The sequence below is a fragment of the Amblyraja radiata genome, chromosome 20, assembly GCF_010909765.2.
Source record: "Amblyraja radiata isolate CabotCenter1 chromosome 20, sAmbRad1.1.pri, whole genome shotgun sequence".
In the NCBI taxonomy this organism is placed as follows: Eukaryota; Metazoa; Chordata; class Chondrichthyes; order Rajiformes; family Rajidae; genus Amblyraja; species Amblyraja radiata.
In genome coordinates this window covers 38,804,694-38,827,691 of record NC_045975.1, presented here as the reverse complement: position 1 = coordinate 38,827,691, position 22,998 = coordinate 38,804,694, and the positions used below count along the sequence as shown (strand labels likewise).

General features: G+C 43.7%; 1 protein-coding gene across 1 annotated transcript in view; it reads right to left on the bottom strand.

Annotated features, from left to right (window-relative positions):
• LOC116984420 (mucin-6-like) overlaps positions 1–22,998 on the bottom strand; it is a 152,895-nt gene that overhangs the window by 116,760 nt on the left and 13,137 nt on the right. Inside the window, exons 5-8 of the mRNA XM_033038572.1 lie at positions 10,099–10,208; positions 6,403–6,610; positions 5,455–5,577; positions 1,526–1,646 (exon numbers count right to left, since the gene is read on the bottom strand). Of these exons, the coding sequence (XP_032894463.1) occupies positions 1,526–1,646; positions 5,455–5,577; positions 6,403–6,610; positions 10,099–10,208 (562 nt within the window). The remainder of the gene's footprint in view (positions 1–1,525; positions 1,647–5,454; positions 5,578–6,402; positions 6,611–10,098; positions 10,209–22,998) is intronic.

The following is a 22,998-nucleotide window of genomic DNA, read 5'->3' as shown; positions in this document are numbered from 1 at the left end:
CAAGTATCTCTTGAGGTACTAGATACTGAGATGAAAACCATTGGCAGTACAGGAATCGCCAGTGGTCATCCCCCCCCACCGGAGATGGTATTGGAGAATATTTGGAGGATTAATTTTTTAGGAGTTTGGGAGGAAACCGAAGATCTTGGAGAAAACCCATGTGGCCACGGGGAGAACGTACAAACGCCGTACAGACAGCACCCATAGTTGGGAATGTACCCGGGTCTCCGGCGATGCAAGCACTGTAAAGGGCCTGTCCCACTTTCACGACTTAAGTGACAACCTTTTTTACTCATGGACATTTTTCATCATGCTAGAAAAACGCCCCGACCTACTTGATGCCACGAGTACCTACGACTAGCATCTCGACCTGCTACGACCTACCTACGACCTCCTACGACCTCGTGACGACCATGCTGTTAGTACGAGTCAAGGGCAAACTCGGCAGAGGTCGTGAATTAGGTCGTGAAAGTGGGACAGGCCCTTAAGGCAGCAACTCTACTGCTGCGCCACTGTGCCGCCCACGGTTGTGTTTGGTTTCTGAGATACAACATGGAAAAAGCTCCTTCTGCCCATCATCCACATTGACCGATCCCCCTTTCACACTAATTCTATCTTTATCCCACTTCCTCATTCACACTCCACACCCTCCCACATGTCGGGAGGCCAATTGATCCACAAACCCGTACATCTTTGGGATGTGAGAGAAAACTGGAGCAGCCTTAGAAAACTCACGTGGTCACAGGGAGAACATGCAAACTCCACACAGACAGCACCCAGGGTCAGGATGAAATACCTCATTACTTTAAATAATCAGCATGGCCCTCTGGTACTGTGAGGCAGCAGTTCTACCTGCTGCACCACGCTGTTCTCCAGAGGAAGTGCAACCAATAAAAACACATCACCTACGCAAGGATAAAACAATGCAAGCAGAATAAAGACAATAAAGGGGTTTTACTTTCCTTCCAATTATCCACAGAAAATGTCATGGACAATTCTTGGTTAATGTGCATTACATTCCTTCCAAGTTTAAGCCATAATTGGCCAATGACAGCTGCATAACTTGAAGGGTTTTAGAGTATAGAAACATAGAAAATAGGTGTAGGAGTAGACCATTCAGCCCTGCGAGCCAGCACCGCCATTCAATATGATCATGGCTGATCATCCAGAATCAGTACCCCGTTCCTGCTTTCTCCCCATATCCCTTGATTTCGTAAGCCCGAAGAGCAAAATCTAACTATCCCTTGAATAGATTCTGTGAATTGGCCTCCACTGCCTTCTGTGGCAGAGAATTCCACAGATTCACAAAACTTATCTCAATCTTATCTTAATCATATGATGTAAGGCAAGTGTCTGGAACTAGTGGAGAATGTATTTATTAAGACCAAGCTGTCGCCAATAGCAGAAAAAGGGTCGATGAACTGATGCAGACCTCTGTTCCATTTATGTTATTAAAAAAAAGCCCTCCTTAATCCAAGAATATGATGAAGAGAAAGTGCCAATTATTTTCCAAGTTTTTTTTTACCAGGTTTTGCACGGTGAATTAACAGAACCTCCGGGAGCGAAGACTTGTCCATTTAGAGTGCAGGGACAGTGACTCAGCCGAACACATCTGTTTTTGGCAGTAATATCATCAAGAACAGTCCCTGTGAGAAACAGATCAAAGGGCCAGTTAGTCGACGGTCACATTTCACAAATCCGCAGTGCGTGTACTGGCAGAGAGTTATTGTTCTGTGCTTTGGCACTTACAGAGTGAACCCAAGCAGTCACTTTGAACATGATTACACAGGTAACAATGAGACAACCAGGCTCTTTATTTATTTTTCTGGAGGCACGGTGGTGCAGCGGTTGAGTTGTTGCCTTACAGCTGCATAACTTGAAGGGTTTTAGAGTACACTGAAGACCCGGGTTCGATCCCAACTACGGGTTCCGTCTGGATGGACTTTGTACGTTCTCCCCGTGACAGGGATAACGTACAAAGATCTTCGGTTTCCTCCCACACTCCAAAGACAGGTTTGTAGGTTAATTGGCTTGGTATAAATGTAAATTGTCCCTAGTCTGTGTAGGATAGTGTTAATGTGCGGGGATCGTTGGCCGGCGCTGGCTCGGTGGGCCGAAGGGCCTGTGTCCGTGCTGTATCTCTAAACTAAACTAATTAGTTGAGGGAGAATGCTGGGCATTTCATCAGAGTAAGGCCCAACAAAGCAAAAATCAATTCTGTTAGTACAGACAGTCCTATTATTTGGATTATATCAGATTGGTGCTGTGCCAGTATCAGTAAATGCAGAAGCCTGATCAATGAGGCCTTGAGATGGATTTTTCATGTATGTATTGGCCATTCCTAATAGTCCTTGCCAATACAGTGACTAGAATCAAAGATTGTTTACAACACTAAAGGAAATCGACCTCCAATGATTTATCAAGCGACCAGCTTCCCATCTCCCAGCCCTATAACCCTGTAGGTCACAGCTCTCCAAGTGCATATCCCAGCAACTGTTTATACATAAGATAGACACAAAAAGCTGGAGTAACTCAGCGGGTCAGACAGCATCTCTGGAGAAAAGGAATAGGTGACATTTTGGGTTGAACCCTTCTTCAGACAGAGAGTCTGGGGTAAGAGAAACGAGAGATATAGAAGGTGATAGAGAGAGATACAGAACAAATGAATGAAAGATATGCTAAAAAGTAACGCTGATAAAGGAGACAGGCCACTGTTCACTGTGGCCTAGGTGAAAACGAGTTAGACAATAAGACTTAACAAGCTGGCTGTGAAACTAGTACAAAATCTTGGGTGGGGGAGGAACGGAGAGAGAGGGGATGCAGGGGTTACTTGAAGTTCAAGAAATCAATATTCATACCGCTGGCTTGTAACCTGCCCAGAGAAGTCAATATTCATATCACTAGGTTGTAAACTGAGTTGGCATGGAGAGAAATGGAAAGGTGTCCTTGTGCCAGCCGTTGGAACATAGAAAAGTATAGCAGACGAACGAGTCCTTCAGCCCACAACGTTTGTGCCGAACAAGTCGTCTAGCTGAACTGATCTCATCTGCCCGCAAATGATCCATTTCCCTCCATTCCTTACAAATCCATGTGCCTATCAAAAAAGTTTCTTACACGCCATTATCTTATATGCCTCCAACACCACACCTGGCAATGAAATCCAGACCCCCCCCTACCCTCTGTGTAAAAAAAATGCCATGCACATATCCATTATATTTCCCCCCTCCTTACCTTTTAGCTAAGCCCTCTAGTTTTAGACTTTTCCACCCCAGGAAAAAAGTTCTGACTGTCTACCCTATCTATGCCTCTCATAAATGTATACACTTAAGTCAATTCTCCCCTCAACCTCCTAAGTTCCAGAGGAAACAATCCAATTCTATCCAGCCTCTCCAGATAGCTGAAACACTCTAATCCAGGCAGCATCCGGTGAACCTTCTCCAAATTCTCCCCATCCTGCCTGCAATGGGGCGACCACAACTGCACGCAATACTCCAACTTATTCCTCATGAAGCTAACCTTCGATCTTCTTCTGTTTGAGCACACAAACTGCTTAGATTCTAAAGCTGATCCCATGTAATCATCGGTCAACAGCCCCAATTCCAGCACCTATCATGAAGAAAAGAACACAGGGGAAGGAACTGAAGATACCTGCTGCCCTGAGTAACCAATGCAGCAATATCCTGGTTCGGAAATGATGGTCCTTTCTTTCTTTCTTTGAATGAAATATAACTCCAGGCATGGAAAAAATGTTTGCCCTGTTTACTATTGTACCTCAGTACATGAGACAATAAACTAAACTATTGATCTTACTTTTACTTCTACTGAATATTCCTTACTAGCCAGAAACACATTGATCTAAATCTTCAATAACTGAGGCTTCAGGTAATGTACTATTGCACTGTTCACACTGAATTAAGCAAATATTTATTCCCATTTGCATAAAACATATCACATGAATCTCAACCCATTGAACATAGATCAAAGAACCGAATGGCACAGCAACAAGCCCCACGGCCCATAATATCTGTGCCAAACAAGATGCCAAGTTAAACTAATCTCCTCTGCCAGCACAGAATCCATTTCCAGCATATCCATGTGCCACTCAAAAAGCCTCTTAAAAGCTACTATCATATCTGCTTACACCACCAACCCAGGCAATGGGCAGAGGGAATCTTCTTGAAACATACAAGATTATTAAAGGTTTGGACACGCTAGAAGCAGGAAACATGTTCCCGATGTTGGCGGAGTCCAGAAACAGGGGCCACGGATTAAGAATAAGGGGTGAGCCATTTAGAACGGAGATGAGGAAAAATGTTTTCACACAGAGTTATGAGTCTGTGGAATTCTCTGCCTCAGAGGGCGGTGGAGGCCAGTTCTCTGAATATTTTCAAGAGAGAGCTCTGAAAGATAGCGGAGTCTGGGGATATGGGGAGAAGGCAGGAATGGGTACTGATTGGGGATGATCAGACATGATCACATTGAATGGCGGTGCTGGCTCGAAGGGCCGAATGGCCTACTCCTGCACCTATCGTCTATTGTCGAACGCGTTCCAGGCATCCACCGCTCTCTGTATAAAAATCTTGCTCCGCACATTTCCTTTAAATTTCCACCCTCTGATCATAAAGCTATGTCCATTAGTCTTTGACATTTCCACCCTGGGAAAAAAGGTTTTGATTCTCTACTCTATCTATGTCAATCATAATTTTGTATACTGCTAATGGGTCTCCCCTCAGTCACTGATGCTCCGGAGAAAACAATCCAAGTTTGTCCAACCTCTTCTTATAACTAAAACCCTCTAATCCAGGCAGCAGTCTGGTAAACCACTTCTGCACTTTCCCCCAAGACTTCACACCCTTCCTGCAATGGTGCGACCAGAAATGCACACAATACTCCAAATGCACCCAACCATCATTTTATGAATTTGCAACGTGACTTCCTGATTCTTTTACTTAATGCCCAGGCTGATCAATGCAACCAGACCAAACTCCTTTACCACTTCATCCACCCGAGCTACCACGTTCAGGGAGCTATGGACTTGGACACCAAGATCTCTCAATGTATCAATGCACCTAAGGGACGCCATTAATTGTACACTTTTCCCTTACATTCCTGCCAAAGTAAAATGCATCCAGCTTTCTCAGATTAAACTCTATCTACAATATCCTCACCCACATCTGTAACTGGTCTATCTCATGTATATCCTCTGACAGCCTTCCTCATTGTCCACATATCCACCAATTTGGAGTCATATACAAAATTACTAGCCAACCCATCAACATTTACATCCAAGTCATTGATAGATATCACAAAGAACAGAGGTCGCAGAACATATCGCTGCGGAACTCCACTAGCATGAGACTCAAGCCAGAATAACACTCTTCCACCATTCTCTCACTGTGCGCTATGAATAAGCTAGCTCTGAATCCTAACTAGCAGCGAGGTCAGTGTGCTTACCTGCGGGGCAGAAGCAGCCGTATGTGCCATAACTGTCGCACGTGGTCTGTGGATTGGAGCAAGTCGACAAGCAGGGAGATCCGCATTCCTGGTAGACTTGATTTCCTGGACAAAGTATGGGAGCTGAAATAAAAGAGGATTCAGTTATCACTGGGAAAAGCATTCTATTTGTGACCTCACTACATTTAACACTCCAACACACCTTTAACTCTCCTCGCACCCATTCCATTAATCTAATTCCCAATTATCTCTTCTAAGCTCTTCCATGAATTTCACACTTATCCTTATTGCTAGTGAATTCAGGGAAACTGATGGTGTCCCTATTGACTACCACCAGTGGGAATTGTGTCCCGGTGGAGCTCCTTAAAGACCGCGTTAGTGTCCATCTGCCTATCTTTCGTTCTATCACCCATCTCTCACCTACCTATGTCTCTCAACCCCCCCCCCCCCCCCACCTGTTTCCCCCTGCCCTCATTGCTCTCCTCTCCTCAGCCCATCACTCGCTGTCCTCTGTCTCACCTCCCCCTCTCCTGTTTATACCACACATCTTATCTCCCAACTTTAGTCCTGATGCAGTGTCGGCCCGAATGCTGATGCTTCCTCTCCCAAAATAGCTGCTTGGCCCGCTGAGTTTGTTTGTCTCAAGTATAAAGGAGTGTGCGTGCAAATAGAAATAGAGTCATATAGGCATGGACTGATAGAGTGATACAGGCCCAACTTGCCCACATGTCCCAGCTACACTTGTCCCACTACTAGCATTTGGTCCATATCCCTCCAAACTTGTCCCATCTATGTACCTGTCCAACTGCTTCTTAAACATTGGGATAGTCCCTGCCTCAACTACCTCCTCTGGCAGTTTGTTCCAGACACCCACCACCATTTGTGTGGATGATAAGCTATCTGGAAATGTCATCACAAAATTGTGACGACAATAGGCATCATACTTACGGCAGAATGAGATATTTCTCCAGTTGCACACTGGCTCTAGCAGCCTGGAACATTGCCGGGCGTATTCTGACAAAGTCTGACAGCTGCACCTTGAGTTGCCTTTGGGTCCGCACTTGTACATATCACGCTGACACTCTGTAACATAATTCTTCTTGGGCAATTTACAAAGAGGTGCCACTTTATTGAGCATGCCGGAGCAATCAGATACCTGAAAATAAGTAGGGTCATATTTTCATGATAATGTTAAATGTGGAAGAGGAAATGATCGAAACAAAATTAATTGCATTTGGATTGTTTTCTCTGGAAAGTCAGAGGATGAGGGGACACCTCACAGAAGTTTACAAGATTTTAAGAAGCATGGACAGGGTACACAGCCAGAACCTATTTCCTAGGGTGGTACTGGAGGCCTTAGCTTTAAGGTCAGGTGGGGAAAGTTTAAAGGAGATGTGCAGGGCAAGTTCCTTTAACACAGAGAATGGTGGGTGGGATGCATTGCCGCCGGTGATAGTGGAGGCAGATATGATAGCGGCATTTGGGAAGGCTTTTAGATAGACATGTGGATATGTAGGGAATGGAGGTATACAGTATGGAGACATAGTGGAGATTTGTTTAACCTGGCATCATGTTCGGCACAGACACTGTGGGCCGGAGAGCCAGTTTCTGTGCTGCACTGTCCTACATTTCATGTTCTATTGGATTAGCAAGGACTGCTCGTGTTGTACAATTGTTGATGGTGTAGCCATGTGTAATATGAATCATGCGTGCTCTCTTGTGATGAAAGCGTTTGTCTCCCACATTTTGTCATGTTTGTAAACCTACTAATACAGGTAACTTTCCTCATGGTGAGACAGTGCTCTGTCCAGGAATTAATATTGCACAAGTTTAGGTAAGGGGAAAACAGACAGAAGTATTAACCCTTATCTTATTTCATTACATCAGGATTTCCTAACATTCCAATTACCTGTGCACATTTCCCTGGATGTGCCCCAATTAAAGTTTCACACAATTCCAACATATCCTTCCTGCTTCTAAATGGCATATTGGATGATAAAGCTATGTTTCCACACATCGCAGAGAGGCATAATAGCAATTGGGATATAGCAGTAGGGGATCACCTGAGAGTGAAAGCATGAGATGGGGTGGAATTTTTAAATTACATTCTACCAAAGCTCCATGAGCTAGTATGTTCACAGTCCTGCAAAGGATGAGATAGTGCTCGACCTAATCTGATGGAGCAATATGGGAAAATGATTAACATGTCAGTGGGCAAGAACTGGAGAGGGTAAGTTTGTAAGTAATTATGAGAAGAGTAATTATGGACAGCATGGTGGAGCAGCAGTAGAGTTGATACTTTACAGCGCTTACAGCGTCAGAGACCCGGGTTCGAACCCGACTGCGAGTGCGGTCTCTATGGAGTTTGTACCTTCTCCCTGTGACTGCGTGGGTTTTCTCCGAGATCTTCGTTTTCCGCCCACACTCCAAAGAAGTACAGGTTTATAGGCTAATTGGCTCGGAATAAATGTCAATCGGTATTTGTCATTAGCTTTCCAATGGTGGGAAGGATAGTGTTGATGTGCGGGGATCGCTGGTCGGTCTGGACTCGGTGGGCCGAAGGGCCTGTTTTTGCGTTGTATCTCTAACTTAAACTTACACAAAATATTTATTTGGAACCCCACTTGCATCTTCTGACTCGATATTCTGGTTCTACTGTGGTTCCCAATAGGCCGACACTTTCCCTTACTTTAACTTCACAAATTCATAAGACTTACAAGGCTTGTCCTTTATTTTGCCTACCATAATTCATTTTTGTTAGATTAGATAAATGTATTTAATTAGTCTGACTAGATTTTGTGGTCTGATAGGAAATGGATTCCATTTGATCAGAAAAGTAAAAACTGCATTACACAGTATCAACAGTATATTTGCCCAAGGGATTCAGCTGGTCAGGCAGCATCTGTGGAGGGAATGGGCAGGTAATGTTTTGGGCCGGGTCACTTCTTTAGACTGATTGTGTACAATGGGTGAAATGTGGGGAAATGATGTGTCAGGTATGGAGGCTGGTGGGGTGAAAGATGAGGACCTTGCTCCAGCAGTTTATGTTTTGGTCAAATAAAGCACTAGTTTATGCTGTGCAATGCAATTTTTACTTTTCTGATCAAATGGAATCCATTTCCTATCAGGCCAGACATGGATGTTGTTCTATCTGGGAGAAGGGCATTGAGGGACACAGAGGATCCGTCCTCAACAGCAGGGGACGGATGAAATTTAACCACGTTGCAACTATTGGATGGTGCTTACCGAACAATAAAGTGTCATAAAATGTACATGGGACATGCATCAATTGTTTCATCAAAACTGTCACGGACAGTCATGCTTTTCCATAAATGTACAAAGCATTTTAGAACTCTATGTTCTTGATAATAAACCACTGCATAGCATGAATAATATTAAAGGTAGACAAAAATGCTGGAGAAACTCAGCGGGTGCGGCAGCATCTATGGAGCGAAGGAAATAGGCAACGTTTCGGCCCGAAACGTTGCCTATTTCCTTCGCTCCATAGATGCTGCCGCACCCGCTGAGTTTCTCCAGCTTTTTTTTTATCTACCTTCGATTTCCCAGCATCTGCAGTTCCTCTTGAACATGAAAAATATTAAAATCACAGTTAAACCACAGGAGTTGACTTTTAAAATATTCATATTATATGACTTTGTACTACCAGAAATAAAAGATTTATGAGTATTTTTGCTGTGACATTGTCATTGGAATATGGGCAAACAAGATAATCATCTGGACAATTTGAATTGCCAGGCAAAAGGTTGATATCAACACTTAACTTGAAAAATACTACTTAATATCTCATTAACTTCTCTTAAATTCTCATACTATCTAAGAATGGCAAACCACATAATATTTTTGCTATCCATCAAACTTATTCATTACCCAAATTAATGTACACCTGCAGTTCACATGATGTGCAGGCCAAATAAATTACATAGCCTATACGCTCAGTCCATATAATGTTCAAATCGTCTAGACGACATGCTCAGTGCACACAACACATTGTTCATTAAGTTTAGTTCAGTTAAATCTACTTAAGGGACAAAGGATCTTGGTGTGCAAATCCATTGCTCGCTCAAAGGGCAACATAAGTGGATGGAGTTGTAAAGAATACTTATGATCGACCTTCATCGGTTAGGATGTTGAGTATGAAAGTCAGGATGTTAGTTTAGGTTAGTTTAGAGATACAGTGCGGAAACAGCCCTTCGTCCCACCGAGTCCATACCGACCAGCGATCCCTGCACATTAACCCTACCCTATACGCACTAGGAACAATTTTACATTTATACCAAGCCAATTAACCTACAAACTTGTACATCTTTGGAGTGTGGAAGGAAACCGAAGGTCTTGGGGAAAACACATGCAGATCGCGGAGAATAAGGGTCTCGACCCAAAACATCACGCAGTCCTTCTAGCAAGAGATGCTGCATGTCCCGCTGAGTTACTCCAGCATTTTGTGTCGCTCTTCAGTGTAAACCAGCATCTGCAGTTCACCTCCTACACAAGGACCTTTAGTCAGGATCGAACTCGGGTCTCTGGCGCTGTAAGGCAGTAGCCCTTCCTCTATGCCACCGTGCTGCCTAAGCATCCTTGCCTGGTCCAGATTATATGTTCAAATATCTCATTTAATATACTCACATATTCAGTAAGATCATCTTTTATTCTTGGTTGGTTCATGAGTTCACACATTTCTGAAGGATCATCCAATTGATATTTATTGGCAAACTTGTAGACTGAAATTTTCTTCCCTAAAAACAATGATAGTTTCATTACATGTAAGGATATATGATGATGATGATAATTGAAAACGTGTCAAAAATTCTGCAGATGTTGACCAGTAATTCATACAAAGTGACACAAATAAAATTGCAACTGTGCTCACATGTTGTAGTCTGGTTCGGAATAACAGCTGACCAGAACATTAGAAATATTTGTGTAAGCTTTTCTAGCACTACTTATGGACAATTGTGAATGTACTTCAGTATTGCAACAATAGGAAGTCCTATATTACTGATAGTGGTACAAATCATAAAAGTTGAAGTAAGTTAACTGTAATGCAGTGAACATTTGATGTCTGACTCTCAGAAAACTGAACCGTTCAAACAGATAATTCTTGGTCATTACTTTTACAAACTTTTTTTAACCATTGTGAAATAACAGATTATCTTCATCTCAAGGACAAATTAAGTCAAGCACCTACCTCCCTGGGTGAACTCATTTAGCCGAGGGTGGCCATTGAAATCTCCACAAAGTCCACATGTTTTGCCTCTGTAGTCATTTCCAAGTTCAACCTTCAAACAAAAGTAGAAACAATGACTTTACAATATCCAGTTAAACATACATCCGACAGATGGCTTGGAGACATTCCTGTGACTATCTTCCAGATAAATCCAAATTTTTTTTTAAAATCCATATTCTGGAACAGTTTCTTCCCAGCTGTGATCTGACAACTGAACCAACTTACCATGACAAGAGAGCAGTGCTGAACTCCTATCTACCTCATTGGAGATATTGGACTCTCTTAGGTTGGACTTTACTGGCTTTATCTTGCACTAAATGTTATTCATGTTATTCCCCTTATCAAAGTTTTGGTCTCCTAATTTGAGGAAGGACATCCTTGTGATTGAGGCAGTGCAGCATAGGCTCACGAGATTGATCCCTGGGATGGCGGGACTGTCATATGAGGAAAGATTGGAAAGACTAGGTTTGTATTCACTGGAGTTTAGAAGGATGAGGGGGATTCTTATAGAAACATATAAAATTATAAAAGGACTGGACAAGCTAGATGCAGGAAATATTTTCCCAATGTTGGGCGAGTCCAGAACCAGGGGCCACAGTCTTAGAATAAAGGGGAGGCCATTTAAGACCGAGGTGAGAAAAAACGTTTTCAACCAGTGAATTTGTGGAATTCCCTGCCACAGAGGGCAGTGGAGGCCAAGTCACTGGATGGATTTAAGAGAGAGTTAGATAGAGCTCTAGGGGCTAGTGGAATCATGGGATATGGGGAGAACGCAGGCACGGGTTATTGTTTGGGGCCGATCAGCCGAATGGCCTCCTCCTTCACCTATTTTCTATGTTTCTATGTGTCTGTACACTGTGGATGGCTCGATTGTATTCATGTATTGTCTTTCTGCTGACTAGTTAGCATGCAATAAAAGCTTTTCACTGTACCTCGGTACACGTGACAATGAACAAAGCTCAACTACATTCAACTTAATGTATTCTATGTTGTGTTAACTCCAATATTTACTGAACCCAGCTTGAGGAACTAAGCTATTGGGAAAGTTTGGGCAGCTGGGCACTTTGTTGAGTATAGGAGATCGGGGGGTGACCATATAGTGACGTATAAAATCATGAGGGGCATAGATAGGGTGAATGCGCATAGTTTTTTTCTCCAGGGTTGGAGATTCATGGTGCATACATGGAACGAGCTGCCAGAGGAAGCGGATATGGCAGATATTATAATAATATTGAAAGACATTTGGGCAGCTAAACAGATAGGAAATGTTTAGCGGGATTTGGATTAAATGTCGGCAAATGAGTCTAGCATAGATCTTAGGTAGACAAAAATGCTGGAGAAACTCAGCGGGTGAGGCAGCTTCTATGGAGAGAAGGAATAGGCGACATTTCGGGGTCGACACCCTTCTTCGGATCTACATCGGGGCGGCGGGAAAAAGAATGGAAGAGGCAGAGACAGTAGGCTTGTGGGAGAGCTGGGAAGGAGGGACAAAGTAAGGACTACCTGAAATTGGAGAAGTCAATGTTCATACCGCTGGGGTGTAAACTGCCCAAGCGAAATATGAGGTGCTGCTCCTCCAATTTACGGTGGGACTCACACTGGCAATGGCGGAGGCCCAGGACAGAGAGGTCGGATTCGGAATGGGAGGGGGAGTTGAAGTGCTGAGCCACCGGGAGATCAGATTGGTTAATGCGAACCGAGTGGAGGTGTTGGGTGAAGCGATCGCCAAGCCTACGCTTGGTCTCACCGATGTAGAGAAGTTGACACGTGGAACAGCGGATGCAATAGATGAGGTTGGAGGAGATGCAGGTGAACCTCTGCATCACCTGGAAAGACTGCTTGGGTCCTTGGATGGAGTCAAGAGGGGAGGTGAAGCGACAAGTGTAGCATTTCCTGCGATTGCAAGGGAAAGTACCAGAGGAGGGGTTTGGGTGGGAAGGGACGAAGTGACCAAGGAGTTACGGTAGGAGTGGTCTCTGCGGAAAGCCGAAAGGGGAGGAGATGGGAAGATGTGGCCAGTAGTGGGATCCCGTTGGAGGTGGCGAAAATGGCAGATGATTATATGTTGCATGCGACGGCTGGTAGGGTGGAAGGTGAGGACAAGGCGAACTCTGTCCTTGTTACGAGTGGGGGATGGGGAGTGAGAGTGGAGCTACGGGATATAGATGAGACCCTGGTGAGAGCCTCATCTATAATAGAAGAGGTGAACCCCCCTTTCCCTAAATAATGAGGACAACTCCGATGCCCTGATCTGGAACACCTCATTCTGGGTGTAGATGCGGCGTAGACGGAGGAATTGGGAGTAGGGGAAGCAGTGTGGGAAGAAGTGTAGTCCAGAGCCATGGGAGTCAGTGGGCTTGTAGTAGACGTCGGTCAGTAGTCTGTTACCTGCAATGGAGATAGTGAGGTCTGGAAACGATAGGGAGATGTCGGAAATGGTCCAGGTGAATTTGAGTGCCGGATGGAAGTTAGTGGTGAAATGGATGAAGTCAGTGAGTTCTGCATGGATGCAGGATGCAGCACCAATGCAGCCATCAATGTAGCGGAGATAGAGTTCGGGCATAGGGCCACGGTACGACTCGAAAAAGGATTGTTCGACGCACCCCACAAAGAGGCAGGCATAGCTTGGGCCCATGCGTGTGCCCATAGTTACGCCTTGGATTTGGAGGAAATGGGAGGAGTCAAAGGAAAAGTTATTGATTGTAAGGACCAGCTCCGCTAGGTGGAGGAGAGTATTAATAGACGGGGATTGGTTGGTTCTGCGGTCGAGGAAGAAACGGAGGGCTTTAAGACCCTCCTGGTGGGGGATGGAGGTTTAGAGTGATTGGACATCCATGGTGAAGATGAGGGAATGGGGACCTGGAAAACTGAAGTCATGAAGGAGACGAAGAGCGTGTGAGGTACCTTGGACATAGGTAGGGTAGGATTTGACCGGAGGGGGGGGGGGGAAATAGGATGGAGTCGAGGCATGTGGAAATAAGTTCAGTGGGACATGAACAAGCAGAAACAATGGGTCTGCCAGGACAGTCAGGTTTGGGGATTTTGGGGAGAAGGTAAAATCAGGCCGTGTGGGGCTGGGAAACGATGAGGTTGGAGGCTTGGGAGGGCAGGGAGCCGGAAGCGATGAAGCCAGTGATGGTGCTTGAGATAATGGCCTGGTGCTCGTATGTGGGGTCATGGTCCAAGGATAAGTAGGAGGAGGTGTCCGAGAGTTGGCGTAGATCTTGGTCGACATGGTCGTGATGGGCGAAAGGGCCTATTACCATCCAGTATGTCTCTATGACTCAGCTTGACTCACAATGTTTTCATGCATGCAGGCCATAGAACCATTTGCCCTTCTTCTGCTGCTCATCATCAGTTCGCCCCCCAAGGTAATCGCAGCAAAAGTATATTGGTTGAGACACCAGTATTTGGTTAGCCAAATGATAAAAGCATTACAACAGACACAAAAATCTTTCAGTTTCTCTCTGTGGCTTGAGAATCACATGATTCCTTCAATGGCACATGGGTTGGGTTAATACCCATTAACCCAGAATCATTTAAACTCAGTCCATTTTGAACATTTCTGACCTCCACAAACCTAGACAAGCTCACACTGGCATCGCAAGATGGAGCTTTTAAACAGCTTGCCCACATTACATTGTTAGTTTTGGTGTTGATATATTTTTGAGACGTATGCCAAGATATAATGAAAACATTTGCATGCTATCTAGTTAAATCAAATTGCATGGATACAATAAAGCCACTGCTTAAAAAGTAGGCACAAGGAGAAAAATACCAGTGCAGAATATAGTGTTGCAGTGTTATTGCATTACTGCCACAGAGTAAATGCAGTGATAATTATGCATAGTGCAAAGGGTTAGGGTGGGAGATTAGAACAACACCTTTACGTATGAGAGGATCATTCAATAGTCCGATAACAGTGAGAAATAAGCTGGTTTCTGAATATCCTTGCTGATGGCATGGTGGCGTAGCGGTGGAGCGACTGCCTTATAGCGCCAGAGACCCGGGTCCAATCCTGACCACATACTGACTGTATGGAGTTTGCATGTTCTCCCCAAGACCCGAGTGGGTTTTCTCCGAGATCTTCAATTTCCTCCCACACTCCAAAGATGTAGAGGTTTGTAGGTTATCAGCTTGGTATAAATGTAAAATTGTCCCTAGTATGTGTAGGATAGCATTAATATATGGGGATCACTGGTTGGTGCAGACTCTGTGGGCAGAAGGGCCTGTTTCCACTCTGTATCTCTAAACTAAACTAAAAGACTCAAGACCGTGAAGGGGGCAGGGATTCAGATTTTTGGACCATTGGGACATCTTCTGGATCAGAGGTGACCTGTACAAGAGTGATGGGCTGCACCCGAACCATAGGGGCAATAATATCCTGCCAGGCAGATGCTGCACAGGTGGGTTTAAACTAGACCAGCAAGAGGGGCAGATTCCAATGTAGCACAAAGGCAGGTTGTGGCTAGAAGTCAGTATGGAGGGTGATGAAAGTAAGTTGAGTGGAGAGAATAGGTAGCAGCACGGTCGAGAGCAAGGAAGGGATTGAATTGCATTTATTTTAATGCGAGAGGCCTAACAAGTAAAGGGCCTGTCCCACTTGGACAACCTAATCCATGAGTTTAGAAGACCCTAGATGAGTTGAAAAAAATGTCAGGGTCGTGTTGACTCGCCAAAGTAAAAGACCTCCTATGACTATGTCTACGACCTCCTATGACCCCTCTCGACCTGAGTCTTTCACACCTAAGACCAACTACGACTAGCTACGAGTGGAAAATGATCACATGATAAAATGATGTTATGTTAGCATTTTTTTTCTCGGGCCAGTTACCGACCTACGACTGTCATCACGACCTACCTACAACCTATCTTCGAGTAAAAAGTGTCCATTTTTTCCATGCCGACCTTTTTTTTAAACTCCTGGACATTTTTTATCAGCCTGGAAAAAACGCCGCAACCTACTTGAGGCCACGAGCACTCACGGGCACGAGGAAGAGTTATGAAGACCTCCTACGACCTCATGGAGACCATGCTGTGAGTTGGAGTCAAGAGGCAGAGGTCGCCAATTAGGTTGTGAAAGTGGGACGGGGCTTTAGGCAGATGAACTCTCAGTGTGGATAGGAATGTGCGATAGGAACGTGCACCTGGCAGTTTAATGTCCCAGGGTACAGGTGCTGCAGCAGAGATAGAGGTGGGGGTAAAAGAGAAGGAGGTGTTGGTTTATTGATCAAGGAGAATATCACAGCAGTAGACCAAAATGAGATTACTGAATGTTTGTCCAGTGAGGCCATATGGGTGGAGCTGAGAAATAAACAGAGGATGATCATCTTGTTGGCAGTGTACCACAGGCCCCCAAATAGTCAATGGCAATTAGAAGAGTAAATATGCCAGGAGATTGCAAGCAGCTGCATGACTAATAAGGTTGTCATAGTAGATGATTTTAGCTTTCCCCTTGTAGACTGGGACTGTCATAGTGCAAAAAGTTTAGATGGTATGAAATTTGTAAAATCTGTTCTGGAAAGTTTCCTCAGCAAGTATGTAGAGAGCTCTACATGGGAGAGGGCAAAGCTTGATCTACTCTTAGGAAATTGGGAAGGGCAAGCGGCTGAAATGTTTGTGGGCGAATCTTTTGGGACCAGCGACCACTATTAGCATTAAGATAGTTTTGGTTAAAGATAGGGCAGGTCCAGGCCAATTTTAATGGTATTGGGGTGATTAGGAATAATTTCATATCTGATTGAGTTTTTTTTTTAAAGATGCAAACAGAAATGTTGATGAGGGTAGAGCTGGAGACGTTGTGGATTTCAGCAAGGCATTTTATAAGTGTTTAAGAAGGAACAGCAGATGCTGGAAAATCAAAGGTAGACAAAAGTGCTGGAGAAACTCAGCGGGTGCAGCAGCATCTATGGATAGAAAATTAGTTTCATGGAAGTAAGCAGAGGATGATGTTGGGAGGTTGTTTTTTTGGACTGGAGGCCTGTGTCTCATGATATGCCTCAAGGATCGGTGCTGGATCCATTGCTGTCGGCGCTTTATATCAATGATTTGGATGCTAATGTATGGCAGGAGGAGTACATTTGGTATTATTGATGGTGAAAATGGTTATCAAAGAATACAGCAGGACCTTGATAAGTCGGGCATGTGGGCTGAGGAATAGTTAATGGAGTTTAATACAGATAAGTGCAATCTGATACAATTTGTGAAGTCAAACCAGGGCATGACCTTCACAGTGAATGACAGGGCCCTGGGGAATGTTGTAGTGCAGAGGGATCTAGAAGTCCTGGTACATTGTTCCTTGAAAGTGGCGACACAGGCAGATAGGGTGGTCAAGTATAGACACAAACTACTGGAGTAACTCAGCAGGTCAGGCAACATCTCATGAGAAAAAGGATTGATGATGTTTTGGGCCAGTCATCAGTCTCAAGATGCTTCCCGATCAAAAACGTCGCCTATCTTACTTTGCCATAGATGCTGCTTGACTTGTTGAGTTTCTCCAGCACTATTTGTCTATCTTTGGTACAAACCATCATCTGCAGCTCTTCGTTTCGGCATAGTGAATACAGAAGTTGGGACTGTTATACACGACATCAGAGAGGCCACATTTGGAACATTGTGTTCAGTTTTGGTAACCCATCTTTAGGTAAGATGTTATAAACTGGAAAGAGTGCAGAGAAGATTTACAAAGATGTTGCCAGGATTTGAGGGTCTGAGCTATAGGGAGAGGTTGGGCAGGCTAGAACTTTATTCCTTGGACCAAAGGGAATGAGGGGTGATCTTATAGAGGTGTATAAGATCATGAAGGGAATAGACAGAGTAGATGAGCCTTTCACACAGAGTAGGGGAATCAATAACTAGAGGACATAGGTGTAGAGTGAGAGGGGAAAGATTTAATAGGAATCTCAGGAACAACTTTTTCTCACAGAGTGTGGTTGGTATATGGAATGAGTTGCCAAAGGAGGTAGTTGAGGCAGATACTATAACAATATTTAAAAGCCATTTGGACTGGTACATTGCTAGAAAAGATTTAGAGGGATAAGGCCAATCAGTCGGCATGACTTGTATGACCTCAATCAATCAGGATAGGTGACAACCACTCCTCCAAAATAATTCTCAATGCCAGTGCCCTACAAGGATGCATTCACAGTCCCCTATAATACTCACTATACATGATTTTACAGCCACATTTAGTTCTAATTACATCTAAAAAACCCTGGAACCCTAAAAAAATGTCGAGCTGCCAGACCTGTCCCTCTTGCAACCAAGCCCTCAAAATGGCCACCACAACATATTTCCAAGAACTAATCCAGTGCTTCTTTTGAGACATGCCTCAGAACTGGTCTTCACTTGGGAGTGGTTTCCACCATGCCTCAAGGGAAAATACTTTTGTAGAATCCAACAGAAGTCACAGATCATTTCCAAAAGTTCCCAATTTGCCTTGTAAGCAGGAGCATTCATCTTTCTATTTTAAATACATAAATCCATGGTCTGAAGAATGAGCGGATGAATGAGCTAGAATGGTGGGCTCCACCAGGTCCCTCACGATCACAGCCCTCCCCTCCATCAAAAACATCTACATGAGGTGCTGCCTCAAGAAGACAGTATTGATCATGTGTCCATAATGTTGCTGCAAGCAAGATTTGTATTAAACCTGTATCTCACAAGGGACAATTTACAATTTTACCAAAGCCAATTAATCTACAAACCTGTACATAGAAACATAGAAAATAGGTGCAGGAGTAGGCCATTTGTCCCTTCGAGCCTGCACCGCCATTCAATATGATCATGGCTGATCATCCAACTCAGTATACTGTACCTGCCTTCTCTCCATACCCCCTGATCCCTTTATCCACAAGGGCCACATCTAACTCCCTCTTAAATATAGCCAATGAACTGGCCTCAACTACCTTCTGTGGCAGAGAGTTCCAGAGACTCACCACTCTCTGTGTGAAAAATGTTTTTCTCATCTCGGTCCTAAAGGATTTCCCCTTTATCCTTAAACTGTGACCCCCTTGTCCTGGACTTCCCCAACATCGGGAACAATCTTCCTGCATCTAGCCTGTCCAACCCACTAAGAATTTTGCAAGTTTCTAAGTTTCTAAATTCTAGCGAGTACAAGCCGAGTCTATCCAGTCTTTCTTCATATGAAAGTCCTGACATTCCAGGAATCAGTCTGGTGCGTCTTTGGAATGTGCGAGGAAACTGGAGCACTCAGAGAAAACCCATGCGGTCAAGTGAAGAATATACAAACACCATACCAACAGCACCTGTAGTCAGGATTCAACCTGAGCGTTGAATCTCGGGCGCTACAAGGCAGCATCCCTATTGTTGTGCCACCATGCCGTGAGATGTATGAAACATGGCTAAAATGATGCTGTTGATTTTACAAGGTCAAAATTAGCCACTAATGCTTAGAATTTTCATTCATATCTTAGTGCACGCCATACCCCTTAGCATTAAACATCAGAAACACTGACTGCCAGAATATTGAATTCAAAGGCAATATTCAACCTGTACATGAGTCATGTGTATTTTATAAATGTTTAAGTTATGATGCACAATTGAGATTATAAATATTACACACCATCAGGTAGTCAATGTTATTCCAGGTGGCAACGAGGTCCAAACCCTTCTGTTTTGTAGCCAGTCTGGTGCCATCTCCAAACAATTTGATCTGTATTCCATTTAAATTGTACGGTAGCTTAATAATGCTGATGGAAAGAAGAAGTTTGTATTAACCATAATTTCCAACGTGTGTGTTTATAATTTGCAACATTTATTTTGTAGATGAAGACTATAACTTCAAATCTTTCATATCTGTAAACATACAATTATTAATTTGTATTTTGTTCAATTATGTAAATCTCATAAAACTATCTATGAGGGATTTGAAATTCTGATTAAATATGCAGGCCCAGTTCTGCTTATATCCTACTGCAGGGGCAGCACAGATCACGGCTATTATATATAAAAAACAATAAATACGCTGCAAAATTATATATAATTTATTTATGTATTATTTATGTATAATGTATGTTTTTGTTTGTTTTCTGAGTCTATATGTCTGTAGTGCAGCTGCAAACCAGATTTTTAATGTACCTGTATCTGACCTTGCTTATGCATATGAAAGCTAGCAATAAATTTGACTATTTACAGTAAAGTCATTGAATCATCACAACAACCTGGGGCTCAATGCTCTTAAAGGGCCTGTCCCACTGTACGAGGTAGTTCAAGAGTTCTCCCGAGTTATTTCCTGATTCGAGCTTGTGTAATGTACGTAGCGGGTACGTAGGGGCTTGTACGAGTAAAAAGTAACTATTTTTTTCATCACGAGTGTTTTTTTACTCGTGGATATTTTTCAGTGTTGAAAAAACGTCACGAGTTTACCGGATTTCCCGAGTGCCTACCATTACGTGACATCCACGAGCTCCTACGTACCCGCTAAGTACATTACACAAGCTCGAATCAGGGGACAACTGTCAAAGTCGCCACAGCCAGACATAAAAACAGTTTTTTTCCACAATCTGTGGCTCTACTCAACAGCCAAAAGTCTGTAGCCTCCTTTTGCTCTGGTATTTTATTTCATTCTTCACATGTTTAAATTATGTTTTGTTTTTAATTGTCTACTGTATATCATGTTGTTACTTGCGAGCAAAGCACCAAGCAAAATTGTTTGTACGTATACATACTTGGCTAATAAAATGTATATAATTCAACTCAATATATCATGGAGACAGGTTATCTATGCCAACTAAGATGCCCATCTAAGCTGAACTCATTTGTCTTCTTCTTCTTATCGAGTCCACACACAAGATTAGAAGTTGTTCAGCCAGAGCTGAACACACTTCTCGGCATCTGCACAATGGTGTCTGTCTTGCACTTCTTGTGCGTCTTGTGCGTGGTGGTGGAAAGATTGGTTGAAACAGGGCCGCGACATGAACGCTCTTTCTTTGACCCCACTCATTTGTCTGAGTTTGGTCCATATCTATCTAAGCCTATACTCATACCTGTTCAGGTGTCTGTTAAATGCTGTTTTGATACCTGCCTCGACATCCTCCTCTGGCAGCTCATTCCATATACCCACCATTCTCTAAGTGTAAAAGTTGCCCTTCAGGTTGCTATTAAATTTGCCCCTCTCACCTTAAACCGCTAGTTTTTTGATTCCCTTACCCTGGGTAAAAGACAGTGCATTTACCCTGTCTATTCTTCCCATGATTTAATACACAGCTATAAGATCCGCTCTTGGGGTGGGAGATTGCAACCTTCACGTGGTCCGCGCTGTTTCGACAAATACAATCAACCCGGCGTGCACAATCAAATAAGATCAAATAGAACAAGTTGTCGTACAAATTTAGGCTGTGCATGCCATACGCAAGAAGAAGAAGAAGAAGTTCCCCTCTCAGCCTTCTTTACTTCAAAGAATAAGGAGCTAGCCTACCCTACCTCTCCCTATAGATCAGACCCTCAAATCCTGGCAACATCCTTGTAAATCTTCTCTGCATTCTTTCCAGCTTAATAACATTCTTCCTCTAGCAGGATGACCAAAAATGAACACAATACTCTTAATGTGGCCTCACCCACATCTTATACAACTGTAACATTACATCCTATATTCTATTTTCAACATCCTGACTGATGACGGCCAATATACCAAAAGCCTTCTTTACCTGTGACACCACTTTCAGGAGAACTAGGTACCTGTACTCACAGAACCCTCTGCTGTACAACATTCCCCATGGCCCTACTATTCACTGTGAAGGTTCAACCTGATTTGACTTCTTCAAATGCAACACCTGAAAACAGGAGAGGTGCCAGAAGACTGGAGGGTGGCAAAAGTTGTGCCTCCATTCAAGATGGGCTGCAGTGAAAATACTGGGAACTATAGCTTAACATCTGTAGTTGGAAAGTTACTAGAGAGTATTCTGAGGAAGAGGTTATACAGGCATTTGGATGGGCAAAGGCTGATTAGGGATAGTCAGCATGGTTTTGTACGTGGGAGGTCGTGTCTCACAAATCTGATTTAGTTTTTTGAAGACATGGCCAAAAAGGTCAATGAGGGCAGAGCTGTAGATGTTGTGTACATGGATTTCTGTAAGGCATTCAACAACGTTCCACATGGTAGGCTGATCTGGAAGGTTAGATCGCATCGGATCCAAGGAGAGATAGCTGAATGGATAGCAAGTTAGCTTCATGGAAGGAAGCAGAGGGTGATGGTGGAAGGTTGCTTCTCGGACTATGACTAGTGGTGTGCCTCGGGGATCGGTGCTGGGCCCGTTACTATTTGTCATCTACATTAATGATTTGGATGAGGACATACAGGGCAAGATTTGCAAGTTTGCTGATGATACAAAAGTGAGTGGTTTTGCAGATAATGATGATTGTGAAAGATTGCAGCAGGATCTGGATTGAATGGCCAGGTGGGCTAAGGAATAGTTGATGGCATTTAATCCAGAGAAGTGTGAGGTGTTGCATTTTAGGATGTCTAACAAGGGCAGGACCCACACAATGAATGGTAGGCCACTGGGGAATGTTGATAGAGGTTGAGTAGGCTGGGTCTCTATTCCCTGGAGCGCAGGAGGATGAGGGGTGATCTTATAGAGGTGTATAAAATCATGAGAGGAATAGATCGGGTAGATGCACAGAATCTTTTCCCCTTAGGGGAATCGAGGACTGGAGGACATAGGTTTAAGGTGAAGGGGAAAAGATTTAATAGGAATCTGAGGCGTAACTTTTTCACACAAAGGGTGGTGGGTGTATGGAACAAGCCGCCAGAGGAGGTAGTTAAAGCTGGGACTATCCCAACGTTTAAGAAACAGTTAGACAGGTGCATGGATAGGACAAGTTTGGAGGGATATGGCAGGCAGGTGGGACTAGTGTAGCTGGGACATATTGGCCGGTGTGGGCAAGTTGGGCCGAAGGGCCTGTTTCCAAACTGTATCACTCTATGACTTTATAACCTCTCACTTATCTGCATAAAACGCAATTAGCCATTCCTCAGCCCACTGATCCAGCTGATCGAAACCCTGTTGTAATTTTTGATAACCAACTTCACTATGTTTGGGTCATCTGCAAACTTACTAATCATGCCTGTACATTCACATCCCAATTATTTATAGATCCCACAATGGGCACAGTACGGATCCCTGAGACACACGTCACAGGCCTCCAGTTGGAAAAACACCCTTCAACTGCCTTCCTTTGGGGTTCCTTCATTGAAGCCAATTTTGTATCCAGTTCGCTAGCTCTCCCTGGATCCCATGCAATCTAACCTTCCAGAGCAGTCTACCATGCGGAACCTT